The sequence below is a fragment of the Periplaneta americana genome, chromosome 11, assembly GCF_040183065.1.
Source record: "Periplaneta americana isolate PAMFEO1 chromosome 11, P.americana_PAMFEO1_priV1, whole genome shotgun sequence".
Lineage (NCBI taxonomy): Eukaryota > Metazoa > Arthropoda > Insecta > Blattodea > Blattidae > Periplaneta > Periplaneta americana.
This window is the reverse complement of record NC_091127.1, coordinates 159683857-159709178: the sequence shown is the minus strand read 5'-3', so window position 1 is coordinate 159709178 and position 25322 is coordinate 159683857. Positions and strand designations below refer to the sequence as shown.

Here is a 25322-nt window from a genome sequence, read left to right as displayed (position 1 = left end):
TCACTAATAAGTGTTTATAAGTAGGGAAAGACTTTACATTCATTCTGTATTTGCACACACACACACACACGCACACGCACACACTGTAGCTAATTATAGGCATACTATTGGGACTGTGATAAGACAGATATTTTCTTAACATTTTTTTTTTCTTCAGTATGATCACTTCTTCTGTAATAAATCAATATGTATCAGTGGCGGTTCCTCGGGGGAGGGAAGGGAGGAACGTCCTCCTCAAATTTTCTTCTTTTGAAAGTAAGTACCAAATAAAATATGTGCCTTGAAATTCGAGGAAGATTCGATAATTTTTAAGTTCACAGCTATAAGAAAAACTCGGTTGATCGAGTTTTAAACGACTCGTGCTCATGTGCTGTAGAAAACTGTGAGAAAGATGCGAGATTGTTTGTGTGGAGGAAAGGCACTCCATTCCTCCTCTACTGGAGTTAACACACATAGACAACAGCGCACTAGCGGCCAGAGAAAGAAGCAGAGTTTTAAAGGAAGTAAATGAACGGAGAGGGAGGAGATCCTCCTCTGAATCAGTCATGGGCGGGAATTAGAAACCGACTGGTCGTGCAGCAAGCTCGCTATCGCAGCCATCTAACGATGTTGCATTCAACCGGACTATAACACATCTAGGAGGAGACACAACAAAAACAGTTTTAAGGCAACGCTATGAAAGACACCATGTAAACTTTTTTTAAAAATTATAAATAAAAAATATCATTCATTGCACTTTATATAGGCTACTATTCATGGTTTGAAACTTTCGTGGATATTTGAAAGTTAAAGTTGAGTTTATGTAAAACAAAGAGGAAGTAGTTCTACGTAGTTGCCCCCTGAAATTCACTTCTATTCATTGTTTACTAGACAGGGCAACAGCCAAATTGTCAGTTTTGTAGAAATATATTTGAAAGTCAATGTAGGTACTCCAAACTACATAATTTTTAACATAAAAAATTAATCGGCCACAGGCAGCTTTGAACAATAATGATAGTATGACTTTACAAGAACTGACATTCTTCAAAAGCATGTGATACTGAACTTGTAAAATGTACATGTGGCAACACAGACCACGTGGGTGGGTGCAGTGTTCTCGCTTTCGTCAGATTATTTCCCATTCCCATTTCCATTTCCGTAAAACGGTTCCGATTACGAGTTAGTAGCTAGTCTCTTCCAACACGTGTGATGCTGTAGTGTGCTCGAAAAATGCTACGAGGTTGTGAATTTCCTTGTAATTGTTAATTTGCACAATTATTCAACAATGAATGGAAGTGAAAACATAATATATTTTGGACAATTTAGGAAACTCAGTTTACAAGAACAGATTATTGCTATACCGAAGGGAAGGCCAACCCCAACACTACCTGGTCTTACATGTATGCATGTAGGCTAATTTGTAGCATGTTTCATTCAAGAAGGTGTCATTTCGTGCTGTTAACTTCTTTCCTCCTCTTAAGAAATATGCTGGAGCCGCCACTGATATGTATATTATTTAATCATATTACATGTATGTTTCTCCTGTCCTGATTTAGAACCACGTTTTCCTGCTTATAAAGTACCGGTACTTCTAAATTGAAGAATTTTTTGAAGATAGGTAAAGACATTCACTGTTTTTGTGTCTGTTACAGGATGAATCTGCTACTGCTGCCTTTAAAATGGTAGAGCTGGACAATTATCTAGGAGGAGGACCTGTTCAGCATCGCGAAGATATAGGCGAAGAATCAGACCTCTTCCTTTCGTATTTCCCTAATGGTATGTATATTTTTTTCTGTAGGTCACAATTATAGTATTCATAACATTCTGAATATAAACAGTGAAAAAATATAGTGGGACTGCGTTGGTGGTAATGCAACTTATGTGGGTACCTCTTTGTTACTTGTTAGCTTAAGCAACAAGTTGAAGCCTCCTCACCACGACAAGGTGAGCACCCACTCAGCCTTAAGATTATGCCTAGGAGTACCAAAAACCACGTCAACTGTTGCCCTAGAAATTGAATGTAATATTCAACCACTCAGACACTATATATTACAAAAGGATCTAAAAAATACATTTAAAATTGCAAGCCCCATCCAGAGCTCAGATGTTCTTCAAACTGTCAGATGACATCCTGTGTAATTTCTATAAAATTAAAAAAGAAGAAATACCAATCTATATTACAGACACACTCATTGCTAAAACTCCAGTTGTGAACGAAATTCCTCCATGGAAATGGGTGATTCCAGAACATAGCATACAAATTCCAGGAAATCATTCCAAAAATGATCCTCTATACATTCTTAAGTTAGATTCTATGGAACTACTCTGCAGTACATATAAGGATCACCTTCAAATTTATACAGATGGATCTCTAAATCCTAATAATGGGACATCAGGAGCAGGGTATTATATTCCAAAATATCAAGAAAGTTATTTCATACCATGTTCATCCTCCTCCAGTCTTGACACTGAATTGCTAGCTATTGATGCTGCTCTTCAGTGTGTTACTCAAATTTCTGAAAAATCTATTTGCATACTTACCGGCTCCAACCTATATGCACATAGAAATATTCCACTTCAGAAACAACTAAGTAAACTAAAAGAACTCCAAAAGGAAATAACATTTCGATGGTCATTGTGGTATACCTGGAAACGAGAAAGTCGATAATATTGCAAAACAGACAACATATTCGCAACCAAGACCTCTTCAAGTGATGTCTGTATCCAGTGCCTTTGCTTCAGTAAAGTCTCATTTTACAAACCTATGGATCAACAATTGGCTCTCTTCTGACAAAGGAAAAATTTTACAGTCTGTACAAAAGAAACCAAATAACCTGGAAATGTACAAAAACTTGCCCAGACATGTTCAAACATTTTTAACAAGAGCCAGAACAGGCCACATTGTCACTCAATTGTACCTACATCGATTTCACCTTTCTGATAATCCTACTTGTCTGTGGTGTAATAATCATGATGAAGATCTGGAACACATTCTTCTATACTGTCCATCCATAAACCACAAAGTCCACACCTGTGGAGTAACGGTCAGCGCGTCTGGCCGCGAAACCAGGTGGCCTGGGTTCGAATCCCAGTCGGGGAAAGTTACCGGTTGAGGTTTTTTCCGGGGTTTTCCCTCAACCCAATACGAGCAAATGCTGGGTAATTTTCGGTTTTGGACCCCAGACTTATTTCACCGGCATTATCACCTTCATTTCATTCAGACGCTAAATAACCTAGATGTTGATACACTGTCGTAAAATAACCCAATAAAAAAAATAAACCACAAAAGAAGTAAATTAAAATCATCAGTACCAGTTGCAGAAGACACAGCCCTGCAGTATATATTGACTACACCCCACCTCTGGCTACTAGCAACAGGCATCTGTAATGAACACTGATCAAAATACCCCTCATTTCTCGTGAAAAACAACAACTGAATAGACTACAGTGGACTATAGTGGACTTTATGTTGTCGGCAAACAGCTGGATACATTAAGAAGATTGATTTTGATAACATTCTGAGATTATACTATTAAATAAATAATTATTTGCATAAAAACATTAAATGGCAAAGTAATGGCAAGTTTCATGAGAAATTGAAGTAGATTTCTGGTGATAACATACTAATAATATTGGTGAGAATTAAAAGGCACTAAGTGACTTTTTTGGTAAAGTGAGTTATACGTTGTTTATTATATTTGGTTGGTAATGAAAGGAACTACCTATAACAACTGTATAGCAGTATTCATATGACTGTACACCATTCGTGACATATTGCTGAGAGAGATAGTAAGAGGTTCATTGTGTTACAGGCCTTACCTATCTACCTGGAGGTGTACCCAGTGGGTTGCGTCACGTGGAGGCTCCACGCTAAGGAAACAATTTCAGGTATGTTTGTTCTCCAATAAGAATTCATAAATACTTGACATTCAACCAAATTAAAGCTAGAATTACCATTTTTTATACAATTATTTAATTTTAGGTGACCTAATGATAGCCAGTCATGAGTATGCCTTATAATGTGCTGTATAATCTTTGGTGGATTTAAGCTATCAGTTTTGAGGGGGTTTAGGTTTGTTTTGTATATACAGTAAAACCCTGATAAGACGCTGTTCAAGGGATCGCGTATTAACTGGGAACGCGTATTAGGCGGGTGTACTAATTTAGACTTTTATACGGTATCTATTAGCATTTTTCTTTATTGAAATACATGATTCATGAAAGGTAATACAGTATTACTCCATTATGTAATTACTGTACTGTACGTTAAAGACATTTACGATACTGTATGTATGTACTATACTTAATTCTTTAGGAAAAAAAGCCATTTATAGTTGTTTGCCGTGTGCGTGTTCTCCAAGTCCTCATGTTTACCACACTTCAGTTTCTGCGACTACATCCTCCCGACATCGCAGCTGCAGTGATTGAGTCGCGATTTTTTATTATTGTCCTTAATGTCGATGATGGGATTCCTAATGAATCAGAGAGTTGTTTCTGATTAAGAGTACTGTTCTCATCGTACTTTTGTAAGATTTTTCAATTTTTCCGACACAGAAAGTGCTTTCCATTTAACACTCATTGTAATCACACTCACAGACACTTCAATACACTAAGGACAACAAACTGCCCAGCAAATATTTTCCAGAATTTTATTACGGTCGAGTGAGGAATGCTGTTTGAGAGAAAGAGGATTAGCAAAAGGGTGGATTATTGTAACTGTGTGTAAGCTTTAAGCACGCAGGTAAAGGGTCGAATAAGAGAGCGTAACAAGAGGGTGGGGCATTTTACAGTATGAAGGTTTACATGTGAAGGTAAAGGGTCGAATAACAATACTTTTCAGGTTAATGGCACCAGTAAGTTCAATGGCCAAAATGTTTCATTGCTGCTACAGTACATTGCTGAAAATTATATCGAAAATATTCCACAAAAAATAGCATATTATGCGGGACTTGAGCGCAACAAACAGGTACCGTAAAGTGGGGTGACTTTGAATGCCGAGGTGACTTTGAACAGTAATTTAGCGCCTTTCTAAATTAAATGCTGTACCCAATTGCGAAAAAACTGAACTAATTTATTGACAATTTAAACAGTTTTTTCGCAATTGGGTACAGCATTTAATTTAGAAAGTCGCTAAATTACTGTTCAAAGTCACCTCAGCGTTCAAAGTCACCCCACTTTACGGTATTTTATAAAGGCGTTGTGTATGAAATGTTCAGGAACCGGACAAAAAAAGCGTATTACAAGGGATAGCATAATAAGCCAGCGCATCTTATCGAGGTTTTACTGTACTTTAAATAATTTCTCAATATTCTTTTACATTTCTATAAAGTCGCTATATAGTTACCTTTTACAGTGATAGGGCTATTATTTAAAAACTAAATAAATTAACAGTATGGTACACTGTAACAAATAATATATGCTCACTTGCTCACAGTCTCAGTTGCAACCGCCTCGGTTTCTGAGAAAATCTACTGACAACATTGTCACCTATGATGATGTTCTAAAGTAGTCTATTTTCTATCTGAAGGAGGACCAGATTAGTAAATCTCTCTTGGCCATTGAATTTCTCAGTCATGTCTTGATTCTTCTCATTGCAGAAAAACTCATTCCACATGCTGCTAAACTTTGGAAATGGTAGCAGCAGTCCTTAGAACTGCTTGCAAATCTGGGTATAGGTTTTTGTTTACTTCTTTATTCAAATGACTGAAGCCAGTGCATTTAAATTCAACTGCTCTGTTTCTAATACAGAGTTTGACGATTGAAATGTCTGATTTGAGAAGAGTTTATTTACTTTCAAACATTCAACATAATTCCTAACAAATGGATTTGCCTTCTCAAAATCTAAGTTAAACAGATCATCAACAACATTTACCAGGGACAAGAATTCTTCACTGAACCTGTACCTTATTCTACCGGTCAAAACATCTATAAATATGAAGCACACATTTGTCTTCTAATAGCCATCATCACTCTGACTAAGTTGACTCTCCTCAGTCTTCTTAACATTTGAGAGTACAAAAATGCCTTTCAGTATCACATTTTCTTGTTGTCTTTTTTTATTTTAATGCTTTTGGATTTTCTAAGTAGATGTTGTGTTTAACTGAAATCTCTTTAATATTCCTCCAGATTTTAGAAAATTCATCATCAGTCCTTTTCCCTTCTAGCATTTCTATAGTAACCTACCTCTAGAATCTCAAGCATGTATTGTATTGTATTGTATTGTATTTATTAACATTCCATGGTATTCATACATTGCTTCACAGCTAGAATATGGAACAAGTCAAAAAACTTAATACTATTATAAAGTCTTATTTTATAGTCACAGTCTAGTTGGAATATATACAGACGAGATTTACAATATAGTCTACTAGTACAACAAAGTTTTAGTATCAATTTCATGAAGTGTTACTGAATGTCATGAATTCACCTACAGAATAGAAGGCGTGAGAAATTAGGTACTTCTTTAATTTGGCCCTAAATAATTTTATGTTTTGAGTTTCATTTTTTATATCGATAGGGAGACTATTAAAAATTTTTACTGCCATATAACACACTCCTTTTTGATAGCACGATAGACTTGCCAATGGAGTATGGCCTCGGTAATTCGTATATGCTTGCTTAACATGTGAGTGTAAGAGAGGATTAATGAAAAACAAAAATATTGACAATGGAACTAGCTGCAGGCTACATATAAAAAAGGTATCCCCGTCACATGCCATGAAGGCACTTGGGGGGGCATGGAAGTAGAGCCCCATGCTTTCCATGACCTCGGCACTAGAATGAGGTGGTGTGGTCGGCATCACGCTCTGACCGCCTTTTACCCCCGGGAAAGATCCGGTACTCAATTTTGTAGGAGGCTGAGTGAACCTCGGGGCCATTCTGGAAGTTTGGCAACGAGAAAAATCCGTCACCACTTGGGATCGAACCTCGAACCTTCCAGTCCGTAGCCAGCTGCTCTACCAACTGAGCTACCCGGCTGCCCGCAGGCTACATATAGATTTTAAAATTCCAGTATCTTCTATATTTCATTTTTAACAATTTAAAATCTTAATGCGTTCGCAGTAGGCTTGCAATACAAGCTTGTAGCATTGTTAGTGTTGAAGCTAATCTTGTAAATTTATTATTTTTATTTAAATTACAGTTATATACAAATTAATCAGAAGCAGTAATACAGTTACAGAAAACTTAACTATAGAATTTAAAAATATTTACTTAATAAATAAATAATTTATAGTTTTCCAAATTAAAATTTTTCCAGTTTGTATAGTGGCTTTCTAGTTAGATACCAGTATGTCTGTAATATTCTGTTTTAAATCTGCTATCTTTTATTTATGTGTATGATTGAATTTTCACGCCACTGAAGCTTTTAAGTATTTCAGTATCTCACGTACTGTATCCTGAGACTAAGATACATGTACCCAGGTATTATTTAAGTTTACTTTCGAAAAGATAGCCAATAATTCCTTTCGTAGGTTTAGACATCAGTGCCTTAAAATTTTTCATGCTTAATTCTAAAAGGCCAGCATAATATTTGTATGAATATAAACTTCTATTTTGAACATATATTGAGTAGAGTAATGAGATGAGTGACATATAAATGCATGTGATTTCGTAGAATATTTTTCTAGTTCGAGTAGGCCTATTTGTTTGTAAAGCTTGTGCAGTATATGATTATAAATTAACGTCAGATCTTAACCTAAGCCTCGTAAACAGTAACATAGCTTAGTGCTTGTTCATCACAGAAGTAGAATTATTTACCACATGCCATATTTTGGCATGATTTCTGTCTGCTTATCTGATGTGTGTGTATACAAACATATCGCAAACATAGTTATAAACAATACAGTGCTGCATACTACTTGTTTTCAGAAAAAATGTTTATTTCTAGAGATCTACACAAGGTACCAGTAGTTCTTTCCTTCTCCTTTTACATTATCTTCTCCTGAACCCTTTATTGGTTTTTTGGCTTCATAGTCCTGTTACAACCCTGTCATCTGTTAATTTTATGACATAGAAATTAATTTAGAATTATTTGTTCTTCCTGATTGGCAAGCTCAATGTATGATATGTTTATCATTTGGGCAATCTGTCTTCTTGTCCCATTCTTTCTTTTTATAGTGTCATTTGAGGATCCTATTTTCTAATTTCTTTATTTCTAAATAGGTAATTTTTCTAATTGATTTTTGTAAGACTTAATCATTGATTTTTGAACTCTAATTATCTCCGAATACATTGTCTTCTTCTTCTTCTTCTTTTTCTTCAGTCCCGTCTGCTGCTAAGCATCGGGTTCGCCTCTCTCCATCCATTTCATCCATTTTCCGAATACTTTGAATGGACAAAAATCATGGAATACTTCTGTGGCTGGGAGGAAAAAGGTCTTAAGTAAAAATGTTACACTTTTCAGGAGAACAGTAGAAAGATTGAAATTGGTGTCAATTATAGAGATTTTTAATTAAGAGTTTTTTCCTGGATATTATTTGTTTATATTTCTTCTAAAATAGGTAATGTTGCTCATTTAACAATTTTCTTGATTATTTCCAAAAATAGCCGCACTTAAGCCCTTTTAAGACTAGAAGCCAAACTGAGTAGAAGGGACTATTAAACATAAGACCTTTTTCATGTAAAAATAAATGAGAAATGTAAATTATTAGAAATGCAAAAACAATTATAGGACTGTTTACCCTGGTGCTTAAAGTTTTAAAAGGAAAGGGCATCAGTGTGTGATAAAATGGCTAAAATACAAGTTAGACCTTTTTAATAGGGAAGCATGGAAAGAAAACATGTGATGGTTTGTAAGGAATAAAGTATTAAATATTCTTAAGTCCTTTATTCTGTGTGTGCTCGATTCAAAAAGTACTTAAGACATTTGGTAACGCTCTATAAATCCAGTCAGGAGTCTTATTTGACTTCAGCCGCTTTACCAGATTGCAGAGAATTGCTTCTGCTTTCATAATATATAAAAATCTCATTTTCACAAAATATTGACTTAAGACTTTTTTCCTCCCTGCCACAGACTTAATACTTAAGTAGTAATGAATTGTCTATCTTTTGCTCGAAGGACAGTCACATGGTGCAGCATTGATTCCACTAGTTCACAGAATTTGTCTGCAGGTATATATAGTCATTTTTGCTGTTCATAATTCTATCACGTTCTGGAACAGTGGGTCCAAAGCTCATATTGGCCTTTCCACAGGATTTAAAAAATGTTGCACAATGTTCATGTCTGGCAAACATGATGGGAATATCAGCGGAATGCTCTTCTGATTGTATTCTGTCATCTTGGCTCTGTGGGAAGGCGTACTGTCCTGCTGAAAAGATCCATCGTCTTATGGGTATATGATGACAATGAAAGCAAGAAGATGGTCGTTGGAAAAGACACGTAGCATAGACTATTCAGAAATGAATGGATTCATAGCTAAGGTCCCAACGTGTACATGATGAATATGTCCCAGACATAATTGAGCCTCCCCCATTAGTCTAATTTGCTGACATGTTGGGTCAATTATTTCATTTGATTTCTACCAGATATACAGTAGCGTGCAAATTAATCCGAACATGACATATTTTTACATTTCCTGTCATTGTTGGCCTCACAGCTGCTCATACCGCTTTAATTGACATCTGTAGTACGTGTAATTCCATTGTTGAAGGTCTGTCGTTATTATTTTTTTATAATATGTGACATTTTGTCTGTCGTTTTGTACTTATAAGCATTTCAGTTGTGTTGAAGACTTAATACTGCAATCCTGTGTACATTCTGTCGTCTTCACAAATGGATACAACTCCACGAAAACGGTCTAAAATTATAACATTAGCAGAGCATTCTTCTATGACACAGAGGCAAATTGCTGCAGAATGTCACATCGGTTTGGCTACTGTTAATTCGATCATAAACATACAGGGAGACTGGATCCATCACACCCCAGAAAAAAGGAAACTGTGGCCGGAAAAGGAAGACTTCACCTGCAGATGGTCGTTTAATTGTCAGGAAAAGTAAATTAAATCCTAGACTAACTGCTGTCGACTTAACCCGCGAGTTAATGGCTACCACTGGGGCGAATATTCACGCCACAACAGTGTGGTGTAGGCTTTTGGAAGCTGGACGAAGGGCTCGTAAGCCTATTAAGAAACAACTGCTAACCCCTGTTATGTGCAAAAAACGCTTAATGTGGGCAAAATTACATCAACACTGGACAGTGAATGACTGGAAGAATGTACTTTTTTCCGACGAGTCTCATTTCGAGGTCCACGGCCACCATGTTTCTTATGTACGGAAAAGTAACAGCAACTCATCTCCAACAAGCACCCAAATACCCCCCTAAAGTAATGTTTTGGGGTTGTTTTACACATGAAGGGCCTGGAGCATTAATACCTATCAAGGGAATGATGAATTCTGACTAATATATTCACTTATTGGAAACCAGAATCGTACCCCTGCTGCAAAAATCATTTCCGGAGGGCAGAGGTGTGTTCCAACAAGACCTGGCACCATGCTATACGTCTCGAAAAACTACAGAATTCTTCAACAAGAAGAAAATATTCAGGTACTCCCCTGGCCAGGCAACTCACCCGACATCAACCCCATTGAGAACTTGTGGTCAATTTGCAAAAGAAGAATGCAAAAAATGGATTGTTCTACAAAGGAGAAGATGATTTCTGCCCTCATTGGTGTATGGTTTCGTGATGAAGAAATTAAGAATATTTGTGGGAAATTAGTGGAATCCATGCCAAATCATCTCAGAGCTGTTATTAGGAACAAGGGAGGCCACATAGATTACCGAGGTATGTCTTAGATCCTTTTTTTTTATCCCGTTTGAGTGTTTTTGCGTAAGTAATTACGTTGTTCGGATTAATTTGCACGCTACTGTATATCTTCCCATCTAATCGAAATAGTTGGAAGCGAAATTCATCAGACCAGAAAATCAGTCGAGTATTGTTGGAGATTGAGTGCCGATGTTATTTTGCCCAGTTGAGGTGTAAGGTCCTGAGACTCTGACGAATTGGAGGTTTCCATAAACCATTCTGCCTAACGACCTCCTGGTGGTCTTGGTGGAAACTTTATGACACTTCCTTAATTGAAATCAGCAGTGATTTTTGCTGTCATCAGTATCTGGTTGGTTGCAATCATGTCAGATAAATGTCGGTGTCCAAGTTCATCCACCATCTTCCTCCACAGTACTGTCCACAATTCAGTGCTATTTCAGATACGTCGTATTCCTGAAACACTCTTGACATTGTCGAATGGGGATACAGCAATTCCTGTATCGCCACCACGATGGAGTGACGCATGCATTGGGTATCACTATTATCTCTCTTTTCAAAATCCATTAACTCGTGATGTTTACCTACATTGCCTGCAAATTACGTCGAGCTCTGCTGTCCCTATACCTATATGTCCAAAAAGTGGTTGGTTTGTGTGCTATTAAGAGAGGTGATAGCTTCTATTTCTCCAAATAGAGGGAATTCATGATTTTATTGGCTATTAAGCTTTCACGGTGACTGTGATAAGAATTAGGTTTTTGGGTATTCCACCATGTCCTGGAACTTCACATAACCAAACATTTCGGAACTACTTCCAGGTTCCATCAAGGCAGATAGGTAAGACAGAGGAGGGGAGGGGATCGCCTACTCTATTGGGCTCGTTACACCAAGATAATCTTGACGACTGAGATACCTAATTCTGAATTCATGATTTTGTCCACTCCATGTATAAACAAACTTCAGAATCCTTATTTTGTTTGTTCCTTGTAAATAATTCACTTCCTCTTCATATAATGGAACACTTCATATATTTCTGTATTAAATGTACTGTATTTGTTTATTTTATTATTGCAGTTTATTTAACTTATTTACTTTTTTACTTATTACCTTATTTATTTTTATTTATGCATTATTCAATATTTATTTTCAGGAATTTTTGTAGGAAGTTTGTTGAGTAAAGCAGAATCCATTCATTGATACATGGAAGAATTTCATAATTGAAGAATTTAGAATATTTGAAAACTAACCTAGTAGTTACAGTGAGTGATATACTGGTAATTGGTTTGCATCTGGGCAGAACTGCCCTATCAATATAATTCAGGTGTACTTCATAAACAGAGGGTTTTCAGTTTTCACATAATTAGAATTGTTATAGTTTTGAATTAACTACATTTTCACCCTCTGGAATTAGATACAATTAATTAAAATACGGGTGTATGTAAGAGATTTTGTATGTGTTTACTTCAAAAAATTGTTTTTCCAGAAATAATTATGTACAGTATATGTAATGTAATTTCTAGTGGTCTCAGATAAAATAATTATAGGCGACTACTGTATGACATAATATGTTATAAAAAATATCACATTTCTAGCTTACCGGAAAAGAGGCACATCATAAACTAATTTGATTAACTAAATTGTATATTTGTGTTGTTTGTAAATTTTGGACAGTGAATTGAAATTTTTCTTACAACTAACGAAAATTAAACTTAGACTTCTTGTTGGTGTTTATCCTTGTTTATATTTCTAATATAAATAATTTGTTCTACTTATAAGACTACTGAAAATAAAATTGCCTACTTTCGTAGGACAAAACTTTTATATACCAGTAATCTCTCTTTTTTATTATACCTTCTACTTCTTCCTTTGCAGTTCAAGGATAGCATGTGAATACCTATTTGGTGCACATAGATTTAATTTTCCCCGGAAATCCGAAGGTTCATCTCCTCATAGGATATGTGTGACTATCCCTTGTTTTATTTATTGTATTTTATTATCTGAGACTGTTCATAATCTTGGCGGTGGTGGTGATTGTGGCGGCAGTGGTGGTGGTGGTGGTGATGGTGGTGGTGGTGGTGGTGGTGGTGGTGGTGGTGGTGGTGGTGGTGGTGGTGGTGGTGGTGGTGGTGGTGGCGGTGGCGGCGGCAGTGGTGGTGGTGGTGGTGGTGGTGGTGGTGGTGGAGGGCATGGCGCAGTCTAATCGAATTAATCCTTTTTAAAGACAATACCAACAACAGTTTCAATCAAATCAACTTTACAGGGAGTTATACCTGAAATCTTGATTTGCATAATACACGTCACTTCGTTAACAGAAAACCACAATTTAAGTCACACAGAGTTAGTGTGCACTCGAAGTTGGTTGCTTGATGGTTGTCAGCCCACTTTGAGGTCTATGGATACAGAGGGAAAAATTGGATCGGTGTCGGGTAGAGTTCCCGGGTAGCTCAGTTGGTAGAGCGTTGGTACGTTAAACCAAAGGTCCCGGGTTCGATGACCGGCCCCGGAACAATTTTTCCCTCGAAATTATTCAAATTATTAAAAAAAAATTATTCAGTAGTAATCCTCTTTGTCAGTCAACATACCTCATGTAACACAGTAAAAATCCAACTTTGATGAGTTCATACAATTACTTACTTACTTACTGGCTTTTAAAGAATCCAGAGGTTCATTGCCACCCTCACATAAGCCCACCATAGGTCCCTATCGTGAGTAAGAACAAACCAGTCTCTATCATCATATCCCACCTCCCTCAAATCCATTTTAATATTATCTTCCCATCTACGTCTCGGCCTCCCCAAAGGTCTTTTTCCCTCCGGCCTCCCAACTAACACTCTATATGCATTTCTGGATTCGCCCATACATGCCACATGCCCTGCCCATCTCAAACGTCTGGATTTAATGTTCCTAATTATGTCAGGTGAAGAATACAATGCGTGCAGTTCTGTGTTGTGTAACTTCCTCCATTCTCCTGTAACTTCATCCCTCTTAGCCCCAAATATTTTCCTAAGCACCTTATTCTCAAACACCCTTAACCTATGTTCCTCTCTCAAAGTGAGAGTCCAAGTTTCACAACCATATAGAACAACCGGTAATATAACTGTTGTATAAATTCTAACTTTCAGATTTTTTGACAGCAGACTGGATGATAAAAGCTTTTCAACCGAATAATAACAGACATTTCATACAATTAACCTCTTTATAATGTGTAATTTTGTTGTAAGTTAATTTTAAATAATATTTATTACATTCTTTAATATGAATTCAGGCATAGTTTCTTTAGTTCAACTATCTGCATTCTTTCGTTCATTGAATTATATGAAGGAAAGAATGCACATAGTGTTGTATGCCTGGGAAAAAGTATGCAGTATGTAGTTTGTTCGCTATGGAGCTCTTTATTCCGAATTTCCAGGATTCTTTACCGAGGTCAACATGTTCGGTAAAAGTGACAGCTCTCTAAGAACGTGTGATATCTTTATAAATATCAGTCTATCGGAGTCCAATGCATATTATGTTAATGTTAAGACACCATAACAACATAAAAGAAAAATGTAAAACTTCACCCCATAGCTACGAAATGTGTATTGGCTAGAGGATATTATTATTATTATTATTATTATTTTATTATTTAACACACATGGAAGGAACGAGTAATATTAAAAGTGCATGCAATTAGTGTTGATACTAAATATATTACTAATTTCTGAGGAATATGGGATGGAAATTTCAGTTAATGAAACTAAAGTGTTGGGATTCATCAGAAAAAATCATCTCCACAGAAGAATTTGCCTTTATAATAAACCTGTAGAACAGGTCTCATGTTTTAAATATTTGAGTTATTATTTGAGCTATGAACAAGAAAAAAATATTTCTACAAAATTGAATTACTTTAACTATGCAATGAATACCATTAATAACATTTTCAAACCTTCTCTTGTCCAGAAACATACAAGAATTAAAGCCTATAAAACATTGGTAAGGTCTGTTTTCGTGTATGAATGTGAAGCTTGGATCAAACGTAAATATGTGATTAACACCGAATCACTGCCAATTAAATGAAGTTTTTATGAAGAACCACTGGCTATACTAGATTAGACAAGAAAAATTAGGATATTTTGAAATGATTAAATATTGACCTAATTTTAGAGAAAATTCAAAATTATAGCCAGAAATGGAAATCTCATTATACTTAGAATGCCTAGAACAGCCGTGGCGAAAATGCCATCGTGCGCCGAGCCACTGTGTAACCTGCAACGTGCATAGCACCTATCGAGGGAGGCAGACACCCGAAGGGGAAGTGAAGCAACTGTCTGACTTATTAATGGTTTTTCATTTTCCTTACGTCAAGCACATAAATAAAATTATATACAGTACAAGGTTACAAACTAATGTGTAGTACGTGAAACGAAGAAAGAAATGAACAAGAAAACATAAGACACATTATCACAACCTAAAATTATTTGTCTTCAGAATGTCTCTGCGACAGAGTTTCAAAATCAAGAATTATGTCACTTACTCCCAGTCGTAGTTGATCACGAAGGTATTTGTCTGTCAGTCGTGATCTAAATTTGATGTTTACTATTTTCATTGTTGAAAATAATTTTTCACAAACGTAAGTTACAGCGAACATGGCTTCAACAGAGCAAGCGAAAGAACGAAGCTTCGGATATTTATTTTTTGCCAAAGATTTGAAAAGTTCAACATTTGTCAAGTCCTTACATCTAGCTTTCATTTAACATCACATTGTAAATTTGTGAGTTGAAATTGAAGATCTAACCACATTATTCGTACATCTGCTGAAAAAGGATTGACGTACAGAGATGATGATGATGATGATAATAATAATAATAATAATAATAATAATAATAATAATAATAATAATAACAATAATACCAACAACACTTAACCTTTTAATGTTTCATCAGTAACATGTAGTATAATGCCGTTTTATGTTATACAACCGTTTTCCTCGTAATACTTGTGAACAAATCATACATTTAATATTCTCATCATATTGTCAGCAAAAAAATGCATCCTCCGATCCTACTTGAAACTTTCGTTTTTGTAGAGGTACATGGTTTCGAGAGAGACATTGCGACGATACGCTACTCGCAGGTCAGAGACAAATACAAATAAAACGGAGTTTGACTCCAGTGAGTGAGAGGGTGGGAGTTGTAGGTAGGAAGCAAGGGAAATGCACTGCGAGCCACAATGTGCTCGTGAGTCGCATTTTCGCCACGGCTGGCCTAGAACAAGGATACCATGCCAAGCGCTAAATTACCGCCCTTTAGGAACAAGATGTTTATTCTTCATTCTGTATATTTATTGTCATCAAAATTATTATTTTTTTAGAGATCTAGTTGTTTTCAATTTGTTTACCAGTCCCACTATTGTGTTTCTTTGGAGGGGATTACGAACATCAAATTCTCTGCGGTATGCCCTTTGAGTAGCTGTAATTGAATTCGTAATCCAGTATTGCTTCACAAGGAAGAGCCGTTGATTTAATGTATACTGCACTTTTAGCAAATACATTACTATAATAATACCGGACAGCTGTATACTAGCAGCATTGACGTGAGTGCGAAATATCATGGACTTGACATCTAGCGGGTCAGCATGGAATTACGTCCACAAATACAAATATTAATTAAATAGTACCGTATTTAATGTAACATTATTTTATATTAAAGCTGCATATTATGAGAAATATTGCGTATTTTTTCTTTGCTTTAGTGACACAAAATTAATTCTGACATTAAGAATGAATTTACAATAATGCTTTATATATCCATTGCTGACAACTGCAAAGATAAAAATGGCAGTAATCTGATGCTTGTATTAATAAAGGCATGTGGACAACAATAAAACTTAATTTGCTGAAACCTTAAAAATTTCCTATGTATTTTAACTTATATTCATTTATTAGGCTTAAATAAAAAATATAATTTTTATTGTTCTATGAACACAGAGATAAAGACATTAGGCCTAATAAAGAATTTTGTTGACTCACGTTTTATGAACTCTCGGAAATCGAAAGTACGATTTGGACCAATATATAATACTGTAATGTAGCAATTATAAACAGCACATATACACCCTGACATTTTAACACAGCACCAATGAATAAAATTATTAACTAGCCCAGCAACAATATACGTACATTGCAGTTGATTACAGCTTGTTTCGCGAGTATCTCCACACCGGCCGCTAGATAGCAGCACCAGCGTCGTTCGCGCGCAGAACTGCTAGCTGTCCGGTATTATTATAGTAAGATATTTGCTTTGAGTACTGCCTGCTGGATCGCATCCTATAGCTGCGTAAACTGCCTGCTCAATCAAAATTATTTTGCCGCAAGGTGGCAGGCAGTGCCCACCGCTATTAACATTATCAGTATATGCAATGTCATTACCTGCCACCTAGTGACTGTTCGCGCATAACTATTGATTGGGCAGGCAGTATAAGCAGCCATAGGATGTGATCCAGCAGGCAGTGGCTTTGAGGGACTAAAAGTACTAAAACAAAATGTCGAAAAGAGCTGCCAACAATAAGGGATAATGAATAAACATCTGCACATCTCGTTACAGGGAATCAAAACTCCTGTTTAATTTTACGTTAAAAACTGGTAATTAAGTGAATTTCCAGCCGAATAAATAAAGAATTTTCAACATTTGCTACAGAGGTTAGTAATTTCCAAAAGATACTCTACATTTGAGGTACCTATAACAAATTGTGGCTAGCATCATTCGTTTTGAAATAAAGAAAGAAAGAAATGTGTTAGTTCTACAGGGTTAGTTAAAAGTCCCGCACCACCTAAATAACTTTTGAAGCTTACGGTTCAGTGACACGAAACTTGGTATGGGAGGATAGCCATATACTAAGAACTCAATAATGGTATTACCGAGTTTTTTCTACTTCCGGTTTAACCGGAAGTAACTCCAACTCTCTTATTTTAAATGGAACACCCAATATATTTTTTTTTATTTTTGAATAGTGCTCATTACGAGATTTTCAAAAAGTACCCACACTCGATACTTCTGTACAAATTCAGTGTTGCTAAGTCAAGAAAACAGAAAAGTGTATCGAATATTAAAATAATAAAATACTCCTTCCGTAACAAAAACAAAACAAAGCTAGCTCACCTTCTAAATTATGTGTTCAAATTGGTAGCCCTCAGCTGCTTTACAATGTGTCACTCGATCATAGAAACTATTTAAGGAATGATTTAACCAGGCTTTAAGAATATTTTGCACCACTTCCATTTTTATTTAGCAAATTTTATTTAAACTGTAAGTAGAAAATACTCGGTAATACCATTATTGAGTACTTAGTATATGGTTATCCTCACATACCAAGTTTCATATGACTGAACCACATGCTTCAAAAGTTATTTAGGTGGTGCGGGACTTTTAACTAACCCTGTATATAAAAGGTGCGGCAAAACATCCTCCCTAATTTTAAGTTTAAATAAAAAACAGATGGATCAAAATAAGGAAACTGTATTAATATGAATTGTATCTAAACAGTGGGAAATTTAGGTTTACATGCGTTGCCATAGCGATATCCGCAAAATAACAAGAATTGAATAGGACATTGAATACACGGAATTGACATTCAATTAGTGCAAATTGCAATCTGTAACGAATTCCAACTATGCCGTGAACGGGTGAAGAAACTGCTTACGCTGTGGTATAGTTTCTGGTAAGTGGTAATTCTGCTGTCGCTGCTCAGATGTTTCCCGGACGCTTAATTTCTTCGCGTGATGACGTCCCCTGGCCAGCACGATCACCAGACCTTGCACCCGCAATTTTTTCTATGGGGCCATCTTAAGGCTGAGGTGTCCAAACATTGGCCGAGGACTTTGTCAGACCTAAGAAATGCAATACAGGAAGAAATTGGTCTTATTCCTCAAGAAATGCTAGTTTGAATGATTCAGAATTTCGGAAGTCGCATTCAACAATGCATTAATAGTGAAGGACACTACTTGAGAGACACATTATTAAAAAGAATGAAAAATTCCCACTGTTAAGATACCATTCATATTAATAAAGTTTCCTTATTTTGATACATCTGTTTTTTATTTAAACTTTAAATTAGGGAGGATGTTTTGTCGCAGCCTTTACAATACGTAGGTACTGTATTACACGATGAGATATTCCAACGTAACTGCGCCCAATTATTGGTGCAACGAGCTCATATTTGATCAGAAAGGCAGACGATTCTCATTATCCAGACTGTTCTCCGAATCAAACCATTGTAAACTTCCGGAGATGAGTAACCCCTCCCAATTTACATGTGCCGTATGTATACATCAGACCACTTACTGTCCATTCCTATCTGAGCACATTAATCGGGGATAGACATCAGGCATCACTTTAAGGTATTGTCTTCATGCAAGTTATGTACGGAACACAGCCATTATCTTAATAGTCTGAAAGAGAGACTGCACGTCATTTTAGTTATGCATGGATGGCTGTGCTTTGATTTTAATAGCTTTCCTCTACTATAGGTCTACTGATGTCTATCCATTCAAGTTAAGACAGAATTATCGGTACTGCAATATCGTTTATATAATATACAGGGTGATTCAGATCATCCGTAACAGTAATTTATTTCGGAAACTAGTGCATGGAAATTTGCGAGACAAAAATATTTATAACTAAACCACATGTGAACTTTCACTTGAGCTTGATTTCATCAATCAGCTCTGACAGGAAGTCGTGTATCACTTTAAAATTTCAAATGGAAATCGGGGTCAAATAAAGTACCATTTGATAGAGCTCTTCAAAACAAAAAAACTTTCATAGGAAACGTTTTTATTAATTCCTTTATAGCTGGTTTGCGTAACCGGATTTCGCTACCTATCGTAGCTCCCCAAGTGCATCACGATGCTGGGTGGGCACCGGTCCCATACACTGGCCAAAATTTCATGAGAAAATTTCTTCCCCCATGAGGACTCGAACCAGCGCGCATTCCGTAAAGCGAGTCCCAGGCAGGATGCCTTAGACCACGACGCCACGGCGCGGGACTAAGGTTCTTTTACGTGCCGTAAATCCAGATCTACCATCTTACTTAAGAAGGAATCCATGCATAACGAATACATCCGCCTGGATAGTTCAGTTAGTGAGTAAAAATACTTATTGTTAACACTGTACTGTATTTTGAGTAAATAAAAACCTAACGAAAATTATCAAACAGATAATCGTAATAGTTCCTAGTTTACGTAAATGGATGCACTACTTTTCTTCCCTCCTATACCTAGTAAAGTGATTTGTTTGTATTTTATACTAGTATCCAGTAGCGGCCCGCGGTTACAAAGGTTGGCAGTTATGCATGAAAAATAGTGTATTTAGCACGCATGCTGTTTATTGCATCTAAATCGGATAACGCGTGTAATTACAGCCCCTTCTCGAAGTTGACTGTGCACCCTAAATTGTACTCCAACCATCCGTACGCTACACCTCTCCCACCTGGTACAACTAGTCACGTAGATGTGCCCCACATGCTTTTCTAGCTTTTAAGTCAAATTAACTAAATCCTACACTCCGGTGTTTGTCCACGTAAACAGAATACACGGGTGGGGGAGAAAGCGTTTTCATGAGCGCAGCAAAAAACCAATCGTTTCCATTACATATTTCGGTATTAAAATGACTAGTAGGCTACATGATTTCCTCGACTTTTTCCAGAAATTTCAATATTTAAATTTTGTGTAGGACGTCCTAATTTCTTAAGTTAACGTGCAATTTCTCTTTTAATTTCGAAAAGGGTTGGTCGATTAGGTTTTCATTTCATTAATTTTTAATATAAAATATTTCCTTAGACACACTGACTAATCACATCGCACCACCCACAGTACCATAACACACTGGAACTGTAATGATATACAGAAGTGCAGAAGTCTATGTGTTCTAACGCAGGTCATAAAGAGAGGAGGGTGTTGACGTTTATTTTGTATATTCGGAGAGAGCTGCTTCGGTTGCAGCTCTAATGCAGTCTTATGGGGCGGTGAAGAAAACCAGTTTTCTGCTGCCGGCTACCCTGCGTTGAGCTCCAGCTCCAGGAACTGCCGATCACAGATCTGAAAAGTACACTACAGCTAAAATTCTCGAGCAGTTCAAGGCTCCTACAGACAGTAAAATCTCGAATCGAAGGAGAATGAATTGGAAAAATAAATGAAACAATGAACTAGATTACATAAAAGCACGCTTTACATTTTTAATTTTTTCAGGTCCAATTAAATGGCGGTTCTGCAGTTCTTATTGTAGAGCCGCCCCTGCTAGTGTCATCAAACTCAGGTCATGGAAGGGTGTAACATAGTGTCCTCAACCGTTAATCCAAAAGTATAGCCAGGTTAATATTAGAAATGTTAGTAAAAACAAAATGATGATCCGGTACTTCGTGTAAGGATGAAGTAAAATGTACGAATCACTGAAGACTCGATAAATAATTTGGCGTAGGTATTTACAAAATTCAGAGAAGAACTATGCAGTCGGTGCAAGCTCATTGATATTGGCTTGTGTTTGTATTAGGGTACGTACACGTTGGAGCGACGATAAACGATAAAAGAAGCAGCGATGCTATATCAGAGAGAATTGAAGCATGCATTGTCATTGAGGTGTGCATATTGGAGTAACGATAAAAGCGAAGATACACGATAAAAGAAGCAGCGATGCTATATCAGAGAGAATTGAAGCATGCATTGTCATTGAGGTGTGAATATTGGAGTAACGATAAAAGCGAAGATACACGATAAAAGAAGCAGCGATGCTATATCAGAGAGAATTGAAGTATGCATTGTCATTGAGGTGTGCATATTGGAGTAACGATAAAAGCGAAGATGCACGATAAAAGCGACGAAAATGAAAAGTACCATTTTCTTCGCTCTTGTCGTTCATATGATCTCTGATTAAGATAATATTAATCTGTATAATGACGGGTGGTTATCAATATATCCGAATATTTATCGACTTATTATTATTTCGGCATATTAAATTAATTATTGTAGATATTGGAAAATTGATCAGTTGTGTATTTATTCGTGATACATTATGTGATCACAAGAACCAATCACAGCACAACGAATTTATACTTGCTTTGGGATGAGAAACGGGTTCAGTTTTGTACGTATTTAAGTTATACAGGGACATCATTTTATTTTTACTAACATTTTTAATATTAACCTGGCTATACCTTTCTATTAACGATTGAAACAGGAAACACCGTTTGCTACCCTTTCCACGACGGAGTTCGATGATACTGGCGTAAAATACAAATCACTTTACTAGGTATAGGAGGGAAGAAAAGTGGTTCATCCATTTACGTAAACTAGGAAATATCGCAATTTTGAGTTTGATAATTTTCATTAGGTTTTTGTTTAATCAAAATACAGTACTGTATTAACACTTGGTGTTTTACACACGAATTGAGCTATCCATTCGAAAGTATTAATTATGCAGTGTATATTGTACTGTTACAGCACATTAGCGTACTATATAGAGAATGAAGTTAAATTGAAAAATAATCATAATATGGATATTTAAACACATTTTAGAAAATGGTGGCCGTTCATTTCGATACAGGCTTCAGTTCTTTTGTGCATATTATCGCACTATAGACTATTGTACCTAATTCCAATTACCAGTTTCATCCTTCGTACGAGTAACTCATGTTGAAATAATTCTGTACCTACTCTATAAAAGAGTACCTTACGTACTGTAAATTCAATCTTCACTTCTGCCCGATCCGAAAAGATAAAATCACTCAGAAATGCTATCTACTGTCCGTTCAAGTGGTTTTGTCGCAGGGTTGTAGAAAGGGGGGGGAAATCACGTGACAGTTAATTACTTAAGGAGGCCCTTTCATTTAAGTTATTTTAAACACTTGAATAATATTACGTAGACGTCCAATTCCTAACAGAAATTAATGTTTTCAGAAAAGAGCTAAGATAGCCCAGCTACTAGACTTTACAAAGTGGCGAACAGAAGCAGGTGGGGGAAACCGGGATGCGACAGTACCCTTACGAAAATATGATTCAATATTGAAAGCTCTTTCGTCACTGGAAAACGCGAACATATTTCTGAAACGTACTATACTCAGTAACTCAGTACTGCTTACGCGCCCTCGGCTCTGTGTCGTGAACGGTTGGAAGTTTACTAGTAGAAGGGGTGGGAGTGAAGTACATTCCAAAACTCAGGTACAATAAAAATTTAAGTAAAAATAAAATGATGTCCCTGTATTAACCTTGAACCTAGCAGCTGATATTTCCTATATATCTTCTTTCATTAAGTGGATGTATAGAATATCTTCTACTGATAAATCAAATGTTCGCTTTCCGCGTCCTCGTTGCTCCGATATGAACACTTGATTCTTTGATAATACCAAAGCGTCGCTAGGTCATTTCTTTTATCGTTTATCGTTGCTCCAACGTGTACCTACCCTTAGTCGGACTTTATCTAAGACCGAGCGCAACGGGGATTTCGTACGCTTGGGGTTCCACGCTGTACTCGTATTGATTGTAGCAGTCATCGTGGAATAATAAGAAATATAAAAGCAAACACGGATGACGTGGCAAAACTGTGTCCGAGACTGAAAGGAACCACAAATTGCTTAGAGAGGAAAGCTGGCTGGGAGTCAAATCGATTAATTCCTGAACATGAAGTAAAATAAACAGCTGATCTCATACGTTTTTAGCTTTAACTGTGGATGACAGACGAGGCTTATTCATTTACTAGCTGAAGCTGCATTTATTGAGAAAAGTCTTTGTTTTACATCCAGCTGTTCTATTCACGGTTTGTGTTAGCAAATCATGCTTATATGGAGGTGTGAGAAATTTTATAGCAAAGTTATCCCGTTACAGGTCCCGGGTGGTTGGTTGTCAAAGCTCCCGCCTCACAAGGCAATAGGTACTAATAGCAGAAGGGATGCCAGTCGTAGCCTACATGCTGGTTAACTTCACTCAAAGGAAATACCGCTCGTATTCATTTCTGTTATAGATTAAATGAATCCCAAGTCCATATTGCGGCCGGAAGAATAAAATTAGATCAATGATAAAAATTCATGACCAACCGGGAATCGAACCCACGACATTTCGGCTTATAGCGCAACGTCCTAACCGCAGTTACGCCCCTCCGAGGAATTTAAACATTTAGAGAAGTTGATATGCTATAGTAGGACAAATACGTACGTCCTAAAGAATCCCCTATCTGTTGGGCCCGTTATATTTGGCTACTACAAACAATTAAAGATCCATTCACAATGAAAATTAAACATAACCGTAACAAACACAGAAGTTTGCGCCGAGGTTACCAAATGGGATTATTCACAATGATTCACATAAACATTGACATAAACATTGCCTTTAGACGTTAACATGAAAGTTTGCAAACTCCAAACTTTCATGCTTACGTTTACGTGATTTGCAAACAGTACACAATCGTGGAGCGCTGAATATGAGGAAATGAAGTCGTTGTTATGTTTCCATAGTTACCAAGTATCTTTGCGGTTATGTTTATGTTCCCATCGTGAATGTTCTTGATTTTACCGTAACGTTTACACTTTTAAGTTAACGCTTGCGTCATGTTTAATTTTCATTGTGAATGAGCCCTAACAACCATGCCAGGCCTAAAAGAGTAGGCCTATGCGACTCTTCACGTCGTGTCTATTTGTCCTGATGTTGAAGCCTGGTTTCATTGGTTTGACTAAACAATTGACTCACGAGACCTAACCTAAAAATGTATGTGAAATTATTAGTACTAACTCCGAAAACTTACCTGACTATAGTCTTGAATTGTAACCACAACGCAACACATAAAATAACAGTTATGTATTAATATTAATACTGATATTAATTAATTATTAGTATGTTCAAATTTCACTAGCTTTCAGTAACCGGCTCAGAAATCTAGTATAATTTTAATTTCATGGAACTCCAGTACCGACAAATATTGTCGATATTTATCTCGGCTGCCAACATACAAGTTACAAAATCACTACCATTTGTAGTATTTGTTAGTATAAAAATTCGAAACGAAGTTGTCAAAAGAAAATTCAACCTGAAAACTAGAAAATCACCACAATCCACTAGCATATGTAGTAATGGGGGAAAATGGTTAGGTTTCACCCTTAGGGTATGAAGTAAGCTAATCCGGACTATACTTTCGTAAAAGTAGTTAATTTAATGAACATCCTACTACATTCCAGTATTTGACAATCAGTTACATAGTTGACCGTTTAAGTAGGCCTAATCTTACGGTTATAACTATAAGACAACTGGAAATCTAAAAATATTATGTGAAACTACTATCAGGTGCCACACTTTTTCGCAATTTATATTTTCTAAATTTTAATACTTCGAAATTAATTTTGTTCAACAATTACATAAAAAAGCAATTGCCAATAGAAAGAAATTTCCTAGAATAAGAGACCGTATTACATACAAAGCTTCATTAGATTGTTATGTTTTTTATTTTTCAGCGTTTTAAAAACTCATATTAGTATAAAACAGACTTTTCCTGAACATGTGATGCAATTACCACGCTACTGGAGGTAGGAAGAGGTAACAAAAACAACAAAATGAGTTAGCACACGAG

General features: G+C 36.4%; 1 protein-coding gene across 3 annotated transcripts in view; it reads left to right on the top strand.

The window, feature by feature from the left end:
• LOC138709503 (actin depolymerising venom protein gelsolin 1-like) overlaps positions 1-12572 on the top strand; it is a 60356-nt gene extending 47784 nt beyond the window's left edge. For all 3 annotated transcript variants that reach the window (XM_069840316.1, XM_069840315.1, XM_069840317.1), the window contains 3 exons: positions 1632-1755; positions 3792-3867; positions 11891-12572. In XM_069840316.1, the coding sequence (XP_069696417.1) occupies positions 1632-1755; positions 3792-3853 (186 nt within the window). In that variant the 3' untranslated portion in view covers positions 3854-3867; positions 11891-12572. The remainder of the gene's footprint in view (positions 1-1631; positions 1756-3791; positions 3868-11890) is intronic.
• The last annotated feature ends 12750 nt before the right edge of the window (positions 12573-25322 follow it).